This window comes from Anomalospiza imberbis, chromosome 3 (assembly GCF_031753505.1).
Source record: "Anomalospiza imberbis isolate Cuckoo-Finch-1a 21T00152 chromosome 3, ASM3175350v1, whole genome shotgun sequence".
Classification (NCBI taxonomy): domain Eukaryota; kingdom Metazoa; phylum Chordata; class Aves; order Passeriformes; family Viduidae; genus Anomalospiza; species Anomalospiza imberbis.
This window is the reverse complement of record NC_089683.1, coordinates 40,046,796-40,067,460: the sequence shown is the minus strand read 5'-3', so window position 1 is coordinate 40,067,460 and position 20,665 is coordinate 40,046,796. Positions and strand designations below refer to the sequence as shown.

At 37.9% G+C, this 20,665-nt stretch overlaps 1 protein-coding gene across 8 annotated transcripts in view; it reads right to left on the bottom strand.

Annotated features, from left to right (window-relative positions):
• KLHL32 (kelch like family member 32) overlaps positions 1-20,665 on the bottom strand; it is a 121,651-nt gene that overhangs the window by 58,908 nt on the left and 42,078 nt on the right. For 6 of the 8 annotated variants that reach the window (XR_010997138.1, XM_068184098.1, XM_068184101.1 and 3 more), the window contains 2 exons: positions 15,095-15,202; positions 5,121-5,219 (listed from right to left, as the gene is read on the bottom strand). Coding sequence is in view for 7 of the 8 variants with exons in the window: in XM_068184098.1 (XP_068040199.1) it covers positions 5,121-5,219; positions 15,095-15,202 (207 nt within the window). In the remaining variant the exon portion in view is untranslated. Of the gene's footprint in view, positions 1-5,120; positions 5,220-15,094; positions 15,203-15,744; positions 15,766-20,665 lie in introns of those variants that run through there. The other 2 variants (XM_068184104.1, XM_068184103.1) reach the window with 2 other exon arrangements.

Sequence of the window (20,665 nt, the reverse complement as noted above, 5' to 3'; positions counted from 1 at the left end):
AGTCATACCAGGTCCTGCCTCTCAGAAATGAGTCCAAGCTTTGCTTTGGACTGCTCTGCAACTTCTAAACTCCTAACCCACAAATAACATACATTGAATGTAATTCAGAATGTATCTAGAATTCCACTGAAAAAAAATGTACTTCAGAATATACAGAAAAATCACTTAGCTTTAAGATTTCAATTATGGGCAGTCCAATATCCCAGATCCCTGAATATCAGTGGAAATCAACTTCTGCTTTAAAAACCAATTACTAACCACACAATACTGAGCTGTTGTTGATCATTAGAAGGAAATTCCATTAAAAACTTATATTCTCAACGGTATTCCTTCCTTATTAAGACTCTTTGATTGTTGAAATAATTTGCAGTTTGTGGCTCTCAGCTACTGAGCAACCAAACAGTTGAGGAAAGACAAAATTTCTTAGATCTACAACTAGTTATGTAACACAGACATACTCATGAAACAAACATTTTTATGTTCTGAATAAATGTTTTAACACATTTATTCTCTTGCATAAGAATAAAGTTGTCATGTATCCTTCAGAAAAACATTCACAAGCTTTAAAGTGCAAAAATAGGTCATCACAAACACACTACCTAATACCATGTTCTCTACAGTACCATTTAAAAAGTCCATTTTCAGATGGCCACCACATTTAATGCCTTTAACTAGCTATCTCTTGCTTTCTCCTATAACATATGACAAATATGGTCCACTTTTAAAAGGCAAAGGAGATATTCAGATAACCCATTCCTGTTATATTTCAAAGTTTCCCTATTGGCTGCAGCTCTCTGCATTAGCCTCCTTTGAAAAACGTCAGCCAAAGCTGAGAATCAACGTGAGCTGGAGGAAGTTGGGAAACAAGAACCTAAGAGAATTGGATGTGCAGGCTGCAAGCAAATGCTGTGTGAGTGATCACAGACCTTAGTGACACTGAAGGTACACAAAGTTCAAGTCTTTAGCTCTCCCACACCTCTGTAGCAGTTAAGAAAAGTGCATTGCCTTACCGTTTGTTCAGCTTGAGACAGATGTGTGTGCTTACAAGCCTTGTTTCAATGTTTAATGTACCTGAGAATTATGCAGATGACATGAGATTCATGAATATGTACGTATCTCAAATAAAATACATCAGCATGCTTCAAAAGAGTCCCCTTCTACAAATGAAGCTAGAAACAAAACCCTCAAACAGCAGAGGTTCTGGAATAATCATAATTCAAGGTATGACAATGCTGATATGGGGGGAGAAGTCTGCACTACACAAAGCTGGAATTAAGACCAAAAGTAAGGAATACTTGGGCATTTCTCTTGTTTGCAAATAAAGAAAATATGATTTACCACAGTTTTAAAAACTAGTAAATTATCAATCTAAAATGAGCATGTGTTTTCAAATGAAAATATTGAATCAACATTAAATGCTACAGAACATTTGATAATGAGAAGTTTATAGATGAAAAAATGCATTTAATAAACTAGCAGTGTTGTCAGAAACCTCCATTGCATTACCTTATTGAGGGTAGGGAGAAAATATTCCTCTCCTTTTCCCTGTCTTTCCTTTGATTGAGAACTCTTTTAAAAAATTGCCATAAATGCAATTTAAACAATTTGTTAAAGATTTTTTTTAATTCATGAAAAAATTAAAGTCCTCTAAGCTATTTAGTCTATAAAAAAGAGGATCTGTCATAGTCAAAATAACATTTTGATTATTCTGAGACAACCAAGAGGAAATTCCTTAAAGACCAGTCAATATAAAAGTGAGCATTGGCTGGAAATTATTCTGTCCCCAGTGAACTAGAAATAATTATTGACAGTCAGACACTTCAGCAATCATCTTAGATGAATCAGATCATTACAGTATTCTTGGGAACCTCATAGACTACCAATGTGCCTAAAAACAGATACATGAGCAGGCAATGCCAATTGCATTTGTAGCCAAAAAACCCCATCCTTATTGAAATGCATGGCATTATTACAGGTCCCGGATAAAAGTATCAAAAAGAGAAGAAAGTGTTCAAGACAGTTCCAATGAACTGTCAGGCTGGAACATCTAGAGCAGAGCTGAAACAAGTGCTAACAGTAAGAGCAGCACTCATACAGGAAAAGCTTGGTCTAATCAAAACAGTTAAAGACAATCCTAACAAGTTAAAACTCTGTGTCATCATTACACAACAATAAATGACATCTAGATCCCACACACTGTATTTCCTGAATTTAGGCTAAAGTAAGCTAAGTTCATGATATCTGAACAGCTCAAAACAGCTCAAAGTAATTCAGTAGCACTGTAAATGAAGAAGTCTGGCACATTCATTCATCAGAAAGAAGAGAAAGGGCAAGCACTATTCCCTTTCCAGCATCTGTATCACAGCAAGTGGGGTGACAAGACACCCCAGTTACCAACTGCAGAGAGGATAAGTGGTTTTAAGAGAGGATAAGGCTTCTTGTAACTACTTGGATTTTATTTGCAGATAGTACTAAAATAAGGCAAGAGTTATTTTTTAAAGTCACACAATAATATGTAGAACATAAACAGATATTTGATTTAATTAGTTTGGACCTGAAAGATATCACAATTTTAAGACGCAGTACCTTGTTGACCTCTGTTAAAAAGACTTACAGCAACCACTCAAGGCTGATTACTTGTATGGACTGCAACCATACAAAACAAACAAGACAGGTGAATTCTTACTGTGATCTATTCAGACTGCAGGTCTGTCTACATGTATGCCTTGCTGAGGTGAACTTGGTGAAAAAAAAAACAAAAGTAAAATACAGCTGAAATCCCAGCATGATATAAGCTACAGCCACCTCACAGATGTGCATGCAGATTCCAAACCTTTACGATCAATCCCTGATTCAAAAATAATTTACAGAACTAGCACTGCTGTCTTCCAACACACATTCTCCTCTTTTTTCCCCTTCATCCACTACCTCATTCCCTACCTCCACTACTGTAAATCTGTACACTGGGTCCCGCTTCCTCTTAATTTTTACAATAGCATAGCTCCAGTTGTCCTGCCCTGGCACACTGTTCAGGGCACAACAGTGCTTTTTCACATCTTTCACACATCCTACAGCAACTGCAGGCCACAAAGTTGTGGTTTCTATGACTCATGAAAGACATGGCAATCTTGTAAGTTGTAGAAATAGAAAAAACATGCAAATAAACATATGCATGAGACAAAATGCATCAAAAGGCAGGAGATCAACAGGAAAAGCACTAACAGGAGAGGAATTAAAATGCCTCTGATTCTTTTGCAAGTTATTTTGTGGTTGAACTTCATCTTAAAGGGCTTTTCCAACCTAAAGGTTTCTCCGTCATGTCCAGAACATTTTTACTGCTCTGTTAATTACAGAGTAATTTGGAAGAAATATTTACTAACTCCAAAGTATTGGGTTTTTATGGGGCTAGTGTGATTTTGGGGTTGATTTATTTTTTTAATTCATTAGAAATCTATTTCTAAATAATTGACTATAGCTTGCACATTAAGGACAAGATTCAAAGCACTGCTAACTCTGTAGTTGTCTGTCTTTCCCCTGCAATGGCATTGGGATTAAAAGTACTAAGATGGTGCTAAGAGAAGAGCTACAAATACCAAAGGCTACACAACACAGGTAATAGAAAAAGTTAGCACAAGGATTTATGTTGAGTATATACCTGCCCTCTTCCTACATCCTCTCACATCCCTACCTCATGAGCACAACAAACTTTTCCCTACTCTTTAATATTTTCTGTAGCTTCTTTGCTGTAATAGTCTCTTTAGTTCAATTTAGTTCAAAAAAACGATTTGCTGTAATAGTCTCTTTAGTTCAATTTCTGACAAAGTAAGAGCCACATAAGAATCAGAGACATACTCACACCAACTGGTTTGTTTGAGGACCATTAAATACATTGTACCAGTGTTATATTTACAACTTTCTCATTACAGTAACCGCTTCCCATGCCTGCCTGACAAATGGTTTTGTTGCTTATTTGGTCAAATGGTTTTGTGGCTTATTTGGTATCTCGCAGTTCTTATTTCTCAAACCAACTATCCTTCCCATCAAACCCATGTCTGTTTTCTCAGAAAAATTAAATCGCTTCCTGCATTCCTAAAAAAAAAAAAAAAATTATACCAATTGCAGCCCTCTGTCAGCTCCTTTAACTTTCTAATCCATTTATAATGCACAAATTAATACCAACTTATTATCTCAATATACATTTTGAAGGGTTTCCTAAGGTTAACACTCAAAGAGCAGATTCTTTCTCTGTAAGGCACAGAGCCTTCAAGTAGATGCTGAAGTTCTTAACACAAGGTTCTGCATGCCTCTGGTGCTCAGTAGCTCAGCATGCTGCCAAGCACGCTCCAACTGTTCAAAGGTAGTTACGCTGCTGGAAGGCAAGTGCACACTAAGAGCACTGTGCTGATGTGCATCTCCATGCCCAAGTGTTGCCCAGGTGCAGTTAACACATCCCATTTCAGAAATGGCGCTGAAAAGTTACTAAGAGGAGCAAACAGTTCTGTAGAACTGCTATCGCCATTTTATTTTTAGAAGACTTTTCACAGACACTCATCAAAGCTGTGTTCTTGCTACCATCATAAGCCATTTCCTATTAAAGCTAAGCACGAAAAAAGTCTTTACCACAACTCGAATTTTTTGCTTGATAAAGGCATTGGCATTACAGGCATAAGGTTTATCAAGGATAAGGTACCATTAAAATAAGCCTTATTCCTTCAGTGAGAGGTTGTAGTGCCCTGGAATACATGTCAATATTCTGTTGTGAATTACACATCAGAATTTGTCACAGTACTCATGATCCTAACAGGGAAATATCTTCACATTTGGTACACTGAAGTAGAAGAAAGAAAATTCCTTGATAAAAGGGGGAATCAAACTCCCATGTGCTGATATTAATCAGTGGACCATTCTTGTTTCCAGGAATGAAATGGACAAAATGGATGGAAGGATAAAGCATCTACCATAAACTGATACGCCCAAATTACGCCCAAAAAAGTTCTCCTGAAATCCAGTTTTTGCCATTTAGATTACACCAGGTATTGTACTAATAGTCTCCTACTGAAATTAGACTTGAAACAAAAGTGTACCAAACAGAAACAGCTTATCAGGCCAAAAAGACTCACCTCAATGAGATAGTGAGAACATAAACTGAGAAGCTCCAGCAGCTGCAAATGACTCCCAGCTGCTAGGACGTCCTGTATCACCCCTGGTTCCAAAAGGATCTGTAAAGAAGAAAATGGAAGGTTTGTCATCTGGAAGATGCACTCAGAGTACTTGTAGAAAATATTAAAGGCCTTTATTATTTCAGATATTTAAGTCAACATAAAGAACAGAATACAATAAAGCAAACAGGGAAGTCTTCACAGAATAGGGACAGATTTTCTAAAGTTCATCTGAATTTTCCAAAGGATTTTTAAACTTTATTTTGGTTATTTTCTTTTTCCTGTGAAAGTCCCTAAGTCACAATACCCCCTAAATCCTTTGAAACTAAATGTGTGCTGTTTAAAAAGGAGACTTTTCAGAATAACAGAACTTCCTTTTCTTATCTGTATACTTAGATCCTTCCACATATACTGATGGATCAGGCCCACAGAATTGACACAGAAGTCTCCACTAATAATAGTATTCATGCATGTAAAACACATACAGACTAGGAACACCCTGCCTATTCTGTATGGTGCCACTTTATAATTTTCCTAACCACTGTCTTCATTTTAGAGAGCAGGGCTCTGAAAGCACAATGAGCATGTTGCTGGGGAAGTGCCAGGAAGGGCTTGGAAACCAGGACTGATTATTCAGTTACTTGCTTACATGAAACTCCTACTCATTTCAATTAAAATCATGTACAGGCAGCAGTAAGGATAATTGGGCCACAGCTCATAGACCGCTGTCTTGGGGTCAGCTTGTTAAGAGCATCCCTTTTGGGACACAAAAATCTCTTTGGGAATATGGACACTGGTCAATTTCTTATTAGCAATCAGACTACAAACTATCTAGACTAAATTTTTTTAAGTAGCACAACATCAAAAAAAATCAGAAATGCATGAGAAAAATTAAATTTTCAAAGCTGCTCGCTTTATTCAATTTTATCCTTGTACTTCACCTGGCTACTTTGGTTTCACACCACATGAGGTCAGTCTCTCATTGCTTCACATAGAAGTAAAGCTTGCTTTAAGATCCTTTTCTTTCTGCTCACACAATTCAGTTTTATGTCATAGCATCGTTTGTATACCTCAAGTGTAATGGAATAAGGAAAACGGAAAACAAAAGGAAAGATACTCAACTGCATCTTTTGTAGTTTAACTATTTTTGAGGGAAATGAAAAAAATGTGTATGCATTTCTTCAAGCAAAACCACAAAATATCTCCAACATAATGGATATTTTAGGAGGAGAGTAGGCGATTGATCCTTGCTTATAACAAGAACTCATTTACATTGAGTTCTGGCAGCATATGAAATCATTAATGCTTGTGCAAATCACTACATTTATTAATACTAGGTTTTAAGTGAACATTGTATGTCATTTACATACTATATAAAACATGAAGGTTGTTTATCTAGCCAGAAATTCATGTAAGGATCCTATTGTAAATGAGAATCAGGCCCAGCACAGTCCAGGTTTTTGGCTGGGGCTACTGAGGTTGCTATGAATGATGAGAGGTAGTTGAACAGAAAGTTAGAATTGATTTCAGTAACAAATATATCTCCCACAGACAACAAACAAACAAAAGTAAAAGCATGTCGCTCTCAAGTATTTTCAATGAGAACTCAAGGTCAGACTAAACAAGCTAGTATAGACCTTGCAGTGTTTTTTGTTCACACATGATTGACACTGAGGAAGCTTGCATCCTATGGCACATTACTTACTAAGCGTCAGCCAGAGAACCAGAACCCGAAGCAGATTAGTACCTTGTAGGCACAGACAAACTATATTTAACTGCGATAATATTAATGTATTTTAAAGCTACAGCAATCCATTTACAAGTAATACTAGTAGCACTATGAGATAAGAAGTAGGACAAGAGGCAAGGAGGGTGGCTGGCTACTGTCTAGAAATAATTTGCACAAAGTCACAAACAAAAGTTCATTTCAAGGTGGCAGATGTATTTCCTGCAGATGTTCTTCCATTTTTACAGCCCTCCTATACCATGCAAACTATATTCTACTGAGAAAACAGAATCACTTTTGTGATTCCCAAAATAACAGAGGAAAATCTAGTTTATCTTTTCACAAAACTTTGCTTTAAATTGAACTACCTGATGTTTTATTCAATACTCATTTGGATATAGGCAAAAAATACTAATTCATTCATGCTAAATGTTTACCATTGGGAAACTGCATACTGGTAAAATCCACAAGGAAAAGAAAAGGATAAGAAGGAAGAAAATATTGCAAGACTTCCTTTTACTGAAACTGTGGTAATTCACAATTATTCCACACCTTTGATCTTTTATACACTAAAGAAATTTCTTGCTTTTTATTAATTACCAGCATAGGTGTTTATATGTTATACAGGCCTTCCAGCTCAATATTAGCAGTAAATGCACATAAATACCACCAAATGCACACCACAAGCACACACAGTGACCGACTCTCCTCTGCTTGTTTAACTCTCAAAACAATAGATCCGAGGTCTACAGAATGATGCTTCTTGCAATTAAGGAGAGTGAAACTAAGGATTCACACCTTCAAAATTCATCATAAATTGTAGTATGAAAAAATAGAGAGAAGCTTAGCCATTTTCTGTAATCCATCCTTAACCCAAGGCATAATTATGCCTTGAGGCATAATTACTGGGGCAGAAACTTAAGAGTAATTTGGACACATCAAATTCAGACAAAAATGGCAACCTTCACCAGTGAAGAATGTGCTTTCTCATGACATAGGCTATATTAGACTGGTTGCTGTACTATTTTTACATTAAGATTAATTAGATGCAATTCAGGTAATGCACCTGGCTGCACCTTACTATCATGCCTCTATTAAATCCTTATTTTGAAGAGTTAATTTTCATTATACTTTCAGCTTCTCTCTGGCATATGATGGTACCCAAGAAAAATCCCTTAAGCACCTTTTCCCTGTATACAACAGGCAGATCTTGTGATACATGAGTAACTTTCTTTCCTAAGCAATCAAGCCTGACATACTGCTTGTTTTAAAACTGATTTACTTTGACAATCTACTTTGCTCTTACAGTGACTGTTTTCAAACAGGAAACCTGCTCCTCAAAGCAGCCTTTCTACTCGCCATCATGCCACAAACCCTACAGAGAGGATGCAAAAAATACAGTCTGGTCCCTACTGTGGTCAGATCCACAGCCCAAGGGATTGAAGCAATGCAAAATCTGGCTGTTGGTAGCAGAATGCTGAGGTCACATGATCCAGAAAGGCAGATTACATAATTTCTTAGATCCACAATTTTTAGACATAGAATAATAATCTATCTGGAAACTTACCCACTTATACTTCCTAGATATATTGCAGAAAGCTTCTCTTCAAATGCAAGAACGAGAAAATGGTAAATTAAACTTGACCTTTTAAAGAACAATACTGAGGCAGAAAAGGGAATTTCATAACCAGTCCCACTATTATAGAAACCCAAGGACCTTAACACCCTGCCCTCCTATTTTCACCCTCCAGCCAGCAGTTCAAAACTAGAATTTATTCCCTCTTAGCCCAATATTTCTTTCTTCCTTTCTGAATTCAACCTGCATCCCCTCCAACACCTTAGGACTCTGGGTAAGCATGGGAAAATACTTAACTGGTATCATATATCTTGCCTCTCTCTTCAATCTTCTTTGAGACTTGTGGCAACAGAGTGTATAAGAACCACCAATCTTTCCTAAGAACAACTACTCAGGCCTCACCTCCAAATTGTCCTGATCAAAAATGTCCTCCTACTCTTTTAATGCCTCCTGAACCCACTCTTCTACAGCCAACAAAGCCCTATAGACCTACCAAAAAAAAAAAAAATAAGGTCAGAGCAAAAAGGGCAATAACAGCCAAAAAAGAATGAAAAGGAAACTCCTTAAACTGTCCTTTCTAACAAATCAATTTACAGCCTGAGGGAGAAGGTAAGATCCAGATTAACTGTCACATCTGTGGAGTCTCATAAGGTTTCTATCTGGAAAGAACAACAAGAACATTCTATTCCCTGAATACTGCAGGCCACTATATTTATCCATACATTTTCAAAGACACTAAAAATGGCTGCTTTAGGCCCAAGAAGACTAAACTGCATACCCAGACAAAGATCAAGAGGTTGAAGATGCACTTTTATCACCTTCGTTCTAGCTACTCATATATACCCCATATTTTTCTCATTTCCATACAGCTGTTTGTGGGACAATGGAAAAGCAAGATGGTGGCATGATTCACATTAAAAATACACCAGTATTATGCTGTAACAATAAGGAAATATGTAGTCTTATTTAATTTGGGAGAAAATAACTTTCCAAAGACAGCACAGCACACTAGTGGCTTCTTAGTGCTTAATACCAAGTTCTCCTAAGTCCCATTTTCCAAAAATAAGGAAATATGCAGTCCTGCCAGAATATTCTAGAAAGTACACTGTATGTAATTTAACACAGAAAGCAATAAAAAAAATTCTAAGATTCCTGCCACTCCAAAGAAAAAAAAAATCCTCCTTGACTCCACTTGCAGTGATCAGCATTTCGAACAGGACAGGCATCAAACACAAGTACAGTTGTTTTTGCCTGATGGAGATCATTCCGTGTGCTTAAGAGCAATCAAACACCTTAACTTTTCTTTTAAAGTAATTTAGACTGAATTTCACTCCCAACCAGATAGCATTTCTGCCTGTCTCCCTGTTCATTCATGATTCAGTTGAATACTGAGCTCCTTGCACATCGACAAGTGCTACTTCAAGAAAGTGAGTGAGGAAAGAACATTCTAGTCCCCTACAGGCAACTGCCCAAAGCCCTGGCACGCAGTGTTTGGTAGCACTTGCTACAAAATCCAGATGTCTCATTAGCCAATGCCAGAAAGCATCACAACCAGCATTTCTCTGATACATCACAATATTTTTCCAGAAAATTAGAAGAAAATCCATGTTAAGTACACAGCATACATATCATAAAATCATAGAATATTTCAATTTGGAAGGCACCCATAAAGATCATCTAGTCCTATCTCCCTGCTTGCAGGGCTTGCCCTCTAATTGCAGGGCTATCCAAAACTAAACATATGTCCAGACATTCCTTGAACTCTGACAAGCTTGGTATCATGACCACTTCCCTGGAGAACCTGTTCCAGTGACCTGCCACCTTTTCATTATGTCCATCCTAAACTTTCCCTGACATAGATTCACACCACTATCAAGTACCATTACTATAATTACAGATGGTTTGGATAAGCAAGACTCCAAGCAAATTCACTATTTTTGGGAAGGTGTTTCATTACTTTAATCACTTTCAGCACTAGAAAAGCTGTCTTGTCCACAGCTAAATTTCTGTCCAGAGCAAAAAAGTGAAATATTTAATTTTCTCTACAATGAACTACATAAAGTGAGTTAATTAAAGCTCTGTATTTGTCTAAGCCTTTTAGGCAATCTGTAGCTGGACTGTGAACCTAGGACCTGGCTGTAACCCCTAGTGCTAGATACAGAAACAAGATTATCCTGAGAGAAGTTAAAAAGGAAGTGTCCAAATCTAAGTATCAAATTCATATTTTTTGCTTTGAAATTGCATTGAAAAATTATATTAAGTATTTTCAGTAAGACACAGACCCGTTGTATTCAGTTATCCATGACTTTGGCATATTGTCCCCAGTAGAAAAGAGATGAAATCACTTTTGCTAGGGACAGCAGGTAATTTAATTGAATCATTTTAATCTAAAAGCAGCCAGTGGAACTGCTGTGCACAGAATGCAGTAGGTTACTTATCCAAGAAAATCAACCATCACAATACAGCTTTGCAATACACCTCCACCCACAAGAGAGGATTAACACAAGGGTAATTAAGATACTGACAGCTGCCTTACCCTGGTCTTAAATAAAAATGGCAGATAAAATAGTGGCTGATCACTAGAAAAACCATCAGCATCAGATGAGGAGGGGAGTTGATGACAGATGAAAGCCAAGATTCTACAAAGGAATTTGTTCAGCCCTCACATCTTTAAGGGAGGCCCACCAAGAGTCAGAGGACTCCTATGCCTCTCACTCTCAGGCAAGAGAAGGGCACCTGGTAGATGAAGGGGAGTGGAAATGCGTCCCTGCTCGGGGAGGTAATAACAAAAATCCCTCCTGCCCCTGGTCCCCTAGCCAGGTGCCACTTCAGAATAGGTATGAGGCCCTGGATCTAGAGACCCAGCCAGATGATTTAGAAGAAAATTATCTGCCCAGTGAGCCTCCCAGTTATGACTCATCTAAAAAACAGATTACCACCTCTAACATCAAGAAGAAAAGAAGGGTAATCGTAGTGGGTGATTCCCTTCTGAGGGGAACAGAAGGCCCTGTATGTCGACCGGACCCATCCCACAGGGAAGTCTGCTGCCTCCCTGGGGCTCAGGTACAAAATATCACTGAGAGACTTCCCAAGATGATTCAGTCCTCTGATTATTATCCACTGCTAATACTCCAGGCTGGCAGTGATGAAATTGAAAGGAAGAGTGTCAAGGTGCTTAAAAGGGAGTTTAGGGCACTGGGTCAAGTGGTTGATAGGACAGGTGCACAGGTAGTGTTCTGCTCAGTCCCCTTGGTGGCAGAAAAAAATAATGAAAGAAATAGGAGAACTCACATCATTAACAAATGGCTCAAGGGTTGGTGTCATTGGCAAAATTTCGGATTCTTTGATCATGAAGCAACTTTTACGCTACCTGCTCTACTAGAATCAGACGGGATACATCTCTCTGTTAAGGGCAGAAGGGTTTTAGCTCATGATCTGGCAGACCTTGTTGAGAGGGCTTTAAACTAGGTCTGAAGGGGGAAGGGGACACTCACAAAATGCCCTTCTGAGGAGAAAGGGTGAGTAATCTACTCACTGAGACTATGGCCTGGCCTAACCACTGCCAGCTATGAGGTAAAGAGAGAATAACCTTAAAGCCTTCTTGGGAAGAAAGGACATGGCAACTACAACAGGAAAAGAGTCAACTAAAAAGGAAAAGAGCTGTATCTCTGAATTCTGAATATGGGGTTTACATAGTAAAATGCCTACAGACAAGATAAAACATATCGAAGACATTTTTTCTGAAGATTTTATAATTAAAGTATTACTGAGAATATACACGCAAAGAAAAAAATCAAAGTCTACTGCCATTCCTTTTGTCAGTTTTTATTTATTTCTGTACCAAAATTTCTTTCTTTGTAATTATTAAGGACCATAGTAATGGATTAGTTCGGTTGGAGTTACATTACTTATACTTGAGTTTTGAAACATTATTTTCTTCTGGACAATCAATTTTTCCTATAAAGCAAAATATTTTCAACAGTAATTACAATGAGGTGCTGTCTGCCTAAGTAAACAGGACAATGAAGGTTGCATTTGAAGTCCACAGGAGGATTTCAAATTAACAGAGAGGCAAGGATGACAGAGTCTAATTTCAGATTTCATGGCCATCCTAAAAATTAAATTTCTTCATTTTAATAACTTTCAAAACTGCAGACACCAAATACTGCCATCATGTAATATTAAATATTTCCACCAGATGTCTCCAGTATATTAGTTTACACAGAAAGTTGCACTCAATTTGGAGTGTAACATGCCAAATACTAGTATAGTATATTAAAGAAGTAAAGAGAAAAAAGCTGCAACTAATTATTTATCTATTTAGACATGGATATTTTAGGGAGTTTCACAGTGTTACCTAGGGAAACATCAATTTTTTAACTAACATTTTGGCCAAATGTGATTAAAAAAAAAAAAAAGAGAGTTAGTTCATTGTTTTCAATTCTAAGAGAGCAATATAAGGTTATATTTGGCATGAGTGACTGTCAGATTACTGAGAAATATTTTGTCTTATAAAAATAGGAAGAGTTTGCAAACCAACCTAAAGACGATTCTGTTTTCAGGACTCTCTGATATAAGCATGGAGTAATCCACTTATTTATTAATAGCCTTTGTGGATTACTCCCACTCACTACCTTGAAATGTTCACCCAGATTCTGTCAGTCTGAGTCAGAACACAAGTAATGTTCAATACATACACAATGCCAGAAGAGAATTCCAAGGATGAAAGGGAAATGAGACACTGCTAATTCTCAGACCCACATTTCACTGAGTTGTGCTTCAAAGGCATCTTTACATGACAACTCCTACAGAATCCTTCTTATTTGTCTGGGCATCAAAGTAGCACTTGGTGCATCTGACAGACACGACAGAGGCAGCCTTGCCTTATAATCACTTATATGTATGAGCAGCTGTACATACGTGCACATGTGTATTTAACTCAGGAAACCCACTCACTTATTCAAAGTAGGTTACGCCTGAAAATGAGAATCCTTCTTATTTGTCTGGGCATCAAAGTAGCACTTGGTGCATCTGACAGACACGACAGAGGCAGCCTTGCCTTATAATCACTTATATGTATGAGCAGCTGTACATACGTGCACATCTGTATTTAACTCAGGAAACCCACTCACTTATTCAAAGTAGGTTACGCCTGAAAATGAGAGACTCAAAAGTCTCTAAAGGGCCAATGACAGAAGGTACATATTTTCGAGGGATCTGAGGATACTATCCTGGAAGCAACCTGGGGTCACTTGCTGGGTTACATAAAAGCCACATCCATCCTTTCAAAGGTTCTCAATGTATTTTACGTGGGTTTGTAAGACTTTGAATTTTGCAGAAAGATGGGGAATGTCTCTAATCACAGCAGATGGGATGGGTCAGATAGAAATCAATTACAACCTGTCTTCTAAAAAGATACTTTCATTTAACCAAAGTTTTCTCTTCAGAATAACCAACCTATAGTTTTTATAAATTACTAATATGATGATGTATAGGCACCTAACATTTTCATTTTTATCAAAGACACTAGATTTTTAACAAAAGCTTTCAACTGAAAGAAAAAAAAAGCATACCAATGACAAGTCATGTACTGAGATCTCTAGCAAATTCACTAATGTATGGCATCTCTGTTTATCGTTTATATCAAAGATATAATTATGTTTTCCAAAACAGCACAAACTCAACTTTTTCTTCAAAGAAATTCAAGTGCTAATCTCCAAGACCAATGCTAAAGCATAACAGTTTTCTGGGCTGGTGACAAAAATAGCTCCTTTAAATCAGGTAATTTGCTTTCCCCTTATTTCTACTTAGTTCCCTTTAAAAAGTTAAACAAAAAAACCAAAAAAACCACATAAGGCCATATACTCAATTCATAGTATGAAAGCAGATGCCTTAAATGTTTATAATGCAACAACCCTTCACAATATCATAGTATGGATTTAAGCCTTCCTTTCAAAATTAACTAATAAATGTCACTAGTGCGTCAATGGACTCAAGTGCTGTAGTGATATGCAACACTCTCCAAGCATGCAGTGCAGAGATATGGCAGGCAAAACATACTTTTTTCCTTTTTTTTTGTTTTGGGGGGGGGGGTGCTTTTTTTGGTAAGAGGCAGAGGGAAAAGGAGCATCAGTCTGCATTTTCTGAAGTACCATAATGAATGGGCCAAAATGAAGATGTATAGTACCTATAAGCATTTACAAAGATGCCTCAACTGCATCAGTCCAGAGAGTAAGAGACTACTTTCCCCCTCAATTACATAATTTGTCAAACACAGCAGAGTTTATAAATATTTATTATAAGGGAAACAGTTTTCTTTACATTTAATTTAGCAAGGAGATTCAACTCACATTAAGATTGTATGAAGAGTCAGGCAACCATAAAAAGGGCTTGCAAGCCCTACATGGTTCCCTACCTGACAATGATGCACATAAAGCAGTGTTTTTATTAAACAATCCTTCTAAAGAAAAAATCCACCACCAGTATAAGAAAATTAAGATCTGTTAAATTAAAATAGCTTGTACTGAGCATTGCACAAGAAAAATATTTTCTAGTATTTCCAAAAAGGTCATAGTCTATTTTTATTGCAGTTGCTTTTGATTGTATTTCTTAATTTGAAGAACTGTACAATACCTGTCCAGTATATGCAAAGTCCAGGGCTTGTTTTAAACCAAGGCTTGTGACACCATGTAAATTCACCTCATCAGCTTCACTCTCAACCATGCAGAGACTGAACATTGCCTATGGGAAAAAAAAAAAAAAAACAGAAATTCCATTAAGCAATTTTACATAAGAATTCCAAATAACAGCAGCCTTGAAAGTCAGAATGAGATCTATACCAAGTTTTCAATAAGACCACAGCAATCTTGTAACTGAGTCTTTTTATCATTAAAGAAATACAAAAACTTATTCTCAATAAACTGACAGAAATCCTTTTCTTCAATATACATACACTTCTTAATTAAGTAATTCAGGTGGAATCAGTGAGAACAGTCACACAATAAGGTATAATTCAATAAAAAAGGTAACTGGACTCTGGGAAAAGAATAATCTACACAAGAACCACTAAAAGTAATACTTATGTATAGTATCATTGTATATAAGAAGGAGCAATAGGCCATACACAATTACTTGAGAAGAAGGGGCAGTTAAAACTGTCTTTTAGAAGCAATCCTTTTCAAACAAGCATCTCAGACTGGAACATGAGCAATGCAGTAGTCAACTTATTAAATGAAGAGGAATGATGGGAGATGCAGACACCTAAACTTACAACCTCCCCTAACTTGTTATTGCCTCAGTTTCTCATATCATAAAGTCTAAACTGAAGACAGGCAAGGTGCTATGCAATTTCCCAGAATATACCACTGAGGAGAGCAACTCTCCCTTTCATCCAGATCATTTGTCTTACTTTCCAGATCATTTGTCTTCAGTGTCTCCCTGGAATGAAGCAATCGTACTCAGTCTCTTGAATCCTTGTGAAAATCTTTTTCTTCTCATCTCCAGTAAACTTCTTTGCCCTTCAGTCTTCCCTTCCAACCTGTACTCCTGCTACACTACCACTACTTACCATTCCTTTCCTACTTATCAGCCCCATTCTCCATTCTTTGGCACCCTCCCACACTTTAACAAAATACACCACTCAGAGTTTTTAAACAGTAAACTGTGAACAAATACACTGAACAGTTCTGCCATCTGCCACTACTAAAGAAAGTCTAAACTTATCTCCAGTAGGTTTTGTGCTATACTTAATGTCATTATGGAGGCTACCAAACTACACTTTGGGGAACTCCAGTAACAAAGCACTCCTCATGGACATAACCCCGGCTACCTTCTTTCTATCCTCTGGCTGATACCTGCCGAAGCTGAGACAGTCAACAAGCTCACTGGATTTCATATGTGCAATCTGTCCACCAAGCAGTGCTGAATTTGAAGGGAAAAAATAAGCCCTACCCTCTCTAACTATTTAGCACATACAAATGACTACATCATCTTTACCCAACCTTTTCCATGTTTCACCTAGACTCAGGTAACTTCAAGAACTGAGTGCTTCCTGCACATAAGTAATTTCTTCAGAAAAGATTAGTACTTTTCATCATTAAAACACCATAATTTGGCATAAATCTGTTTCCTGGAAATTACCCAATATAAACAAGAATGACATTTATCATTCATACAGTCTTTCCTTCTGATTTTGCAATTTCTGTTGAATTAAAGTGATACCGGGGCAACAGAAAAGAAGCAACAAATAGTTTAAAAGCTTTATCAAACAAATACAGTAAGACACAGCCATGAAATATACCTAGGGAGAAAAAAAAAAACAAACTTCTAACAAGTTCAGCCACTTTTCTTATCCATTAAAAATGTAATCAGAGGTGAATATTTTGTTGTCATCTAGTAGCTAATGTGAGGCTTCAGAGCTTGACAGGAGCTGCAAGGTACTCATCAGCCACCTACTCTCTGGAAAAGCAGACCTGCAGTCGCTGTCTGGGAGAGATAAGCTTCTCAGAAATTCACTACTAGGTAAATATTTTGGAAAACATTCCTTTCACACACCAATTCCTGACTAAAGAGAGTAAAGTCTCAAAGAAACACCTGTCTGGCGAGGGGTAGATTTGCACACCTTCTGCATGCTCAACCCCGTCACTGACTGCCTCCAGAAAGGCTGGAAATGCTCAGAGGTAAAAGATGTCCTCCAACCATGCTACAGTAACATCCTGTACACTACAGACTTGAACATAGGAACCATCTAAAGACAGTGTGGTTACCAATACAGCTCTCTTTCTGGTCAAGAGATAATGGTCCACACAATGAGTTAGGCTTACAAATACAAAGAAACTCTTAACTGAATCTTATATATAAACCAAGAATCATTCCAATATGACTTCTGCATGCACTTACTAACTTTACCTTAAGGAGATTATTTTAACACAGAGATTCTAAAGTGGTCTTTACACAGGGTTTATTACTACACCTAACTTAGCAAAGTTAGCAGGATCAGGCCACTAACTCAGTCACTGTCCATAATCACCCACAGTGTTTAAGAAACACAGCCTCCAGCAGAGCTTTGACCCTACCAACTAGCACTCTCCCAGGCAATGCCTGGACTATAGTCCATGAGAAAACTCAAGCCATGGCTGTTCCAATAGGTAGATGGATAAAGCAAAAATGTTCACACAGATTTAGCCATATTGTCACAAGCCATGTTATGCCAGTCTTTTTAGGGCCAGAAAACAAGCCCTCATTCAACTTACTTATAACTACAGATATAGTCTAACAGCGCAGTGGGCTATCAGAACTGTACCTGCCAGTAAGACACAAAATTGTGGCTTTGTGGAGAATCATAGAACAGTCTGGGTTGGAAGGGACCATAAAGATTATCTAGTTCCAACCCCCCTGCCATGGACAGAAGCACTTCCACTAAACCAGCTTGTTGAAAGCCCCACCCAACTTGGCCTTGAAGACTTACAGGGATAGGGCACCCACAAATTCTCCGGCCATCCTCACGGTACAGGATTTCTTGTAATATCTAATCTAAACCTACTCTCTTTCACTTAAACTGAAAGCCTTCCCCCTTCTCCTGTCGCTACACGCCCTTATCACAAATCCCTCTCTGGCTTTCCTGAAGATTCTCTCCACATAATGAAAGGACACATACCCTAAATCCTTCTCTTTTTCAGGCTGAACAGACACAATTCTCTCAGACTTTCTTCATAGGAGAAGTGCTCCTTCTAATCAGTTTGGTGGCCTTCTTCTGGACTTATTCTAACAGGTCAAAGTCCTTCCTACACTGAGGACCTCAAAGCAGGATGTAGCACGTCAGATGGCATCTCATGAGAACAGAATAGAGGGGGAAAATTCCCTCCCTTTCCCTGCTGGCTATGCTGCTCTGGATACAGCCCAGGACATGTTTGGCTTTCCAGGCTGTGAGTGCACACTGCTGGCTCATGTCCAGCCTCTCCTTCCCCAGTAGCCTCAAGTCCTTATCAGCAGAACCACTCTCCATCTGTTCATCTCCCAGCCTGCCTTAATACTGGGGGTTGCCCAGACCCAGGTGCAGCACACTGCACTTGGTCTTACTAAGCCACATGAGATTCCCATGGGCTCATTTCTCAAGCTTGTCCAGGCCCCTGGATTGCATCCCATCCTTCAGGTGTGTTAACTGCAACACCCAGCTTGGTGTCATCTGCAAACCTGCCAAGGGTGCACTCAATCACTTTGATGAAGGTATTAAATAACACCAGTCCCAATACAGACTTCTGAGTGACACCAATTGTCACTGATGCCCATCAGGACTCTAAGCCATGGACTTCTGGAAGCAACTGTCCAAACACTTTCTTATCCATCTACCAATCCCCTCACTGAATCCATCTCTCTCTGATTTAGAGAGAAGGATGTTGTGGGAAACTGGGTGAAAGGCTTTACAGAAATTCAGAGAGATGATGTCCGTAGCTCTTCCCTTGTCCCCTGGGGTAATCACACCTTAAATATTCTGTGAAGGTTTTTGAAACTGAGTAGGAACTACATCTATTTTCCAGGAAACAAGGCCAAAGAATTTGATCAAAATACAAGGCCTGCAATGGTCCTCAGACAGTTCACATTCAGCTGAACTTGATTAGCCTCCAGGGAAGTAGTCTCCCACTTAAATGAACTTAGTACTGCTCACTGATCCACACTGCTTTCACCAACAGGCAAATTTCCTTCTTAGCCTGATGGTTTTGAGGTTTAATCCAGCATGAGAAAAAATCTGTTCTACCATAGGCAGAAGTTGAACTCAAACTCTGCCTTTAATTTGCACTCATACACCTGAATATTGTAGTTTTACCTGTAAAAAAAATTAGGGACCATTACATTCTGATTTGAGACTTCACCAAAACCTGGAGAATGAGTTATGGTTGACCTGTTAAACTCCAGTTTCAGATACATCCCTGAAAACACTCAAAGATTTTGTGAGCTTATATAGATCCATCAGTCAGGCTTGTAATACAAGGCTACTACCCTACTTTATTTTTCCCTTGGGTACATGAAAAACAAGGCAATAAGATAAATATCTCAGGTGAATGCAGAAGTGACAGACAAGAAAAACAAATGAAATACAAAATATTTCGACAAATGCACAACTCAAAGTCAAACCTATCAGAAAAGCTACCAAATTTGACTAAGCATGAAATGTTAATAATGTTATTTATTGACTTCATTCAACAATGCTATTATACTTTATTTTAAAGCACTTCAGCTTGAAATAAAATCTATTTGATTATGCCTCATTTCTGCTTCAAGACCTTCATGAGACATGAAAGCACAGGTTGCCAGTGTTAACCAAAGATCTCTTTTAAAATAAAACCCACTAATGAGAGGACCTATCATTTTTTTTAGCTTCTTAAATATCCAGATCTTGTTCTGCCACCCAATCATATAGCTAGGTAACATTGTGGTAAATAAACTGATTGTTTAAATTCTGATATTTCAGTTAGGATTTAAAGTAAGTAAACTAAATCTTCCAGTGCAAAGTAAGTACAATCCACTTGTGATTTTTTGGCAACTGCTCCAAAATTCAGGTCTCAACATGCTGACACAAATGGATGTATTCCATTTATGGAATTCCAACTGAGGTCACATTTATTTCAGATGCTACGGATTTGGATGGCCTTATTTTTGGGAGGCGGGCAGATACTTTATTATCAACCCTCCAGTCTTCTTCTAATCTTGGCCTGAAACAGAAACAAAGCTACAGAACTATACCCAAAGGAAAAAGAAAAGAAAAGAAAACAGATAAATATTAATAACAGATAAATAGATAACAGAAAAATAGATAAAAATATTCAAGCCATAAAAAATTCTCAGACTCTTGAAAAACTTCAAAGAAACGTGGCAAGCTGGTGAGCCTTTAACATAGAGCACACCCATAGTTTCAACACTTGGCCCCGAGTAGTCACAGGCACCTTTATAAAAACATTTTCTTCTACAAACATAGAATAAAAAAGTCAACAAGAGATCAAAACTGAATGACACACAACCACAGGGTGTATAGACTTAGATGTAATCAGATCTGATGCAACCAGGCAGAATTGTCAAAGATGTTTAGCACAGTCATTGTGCCTGACTTTCCATGCTCAGTATGTTGTTTAGCTTTCAAAAGCAAAATGCACAATAGCTGTAAAATGACCCCAAATTACAGCTAAAATGTCCAGACACATTGATTGTACC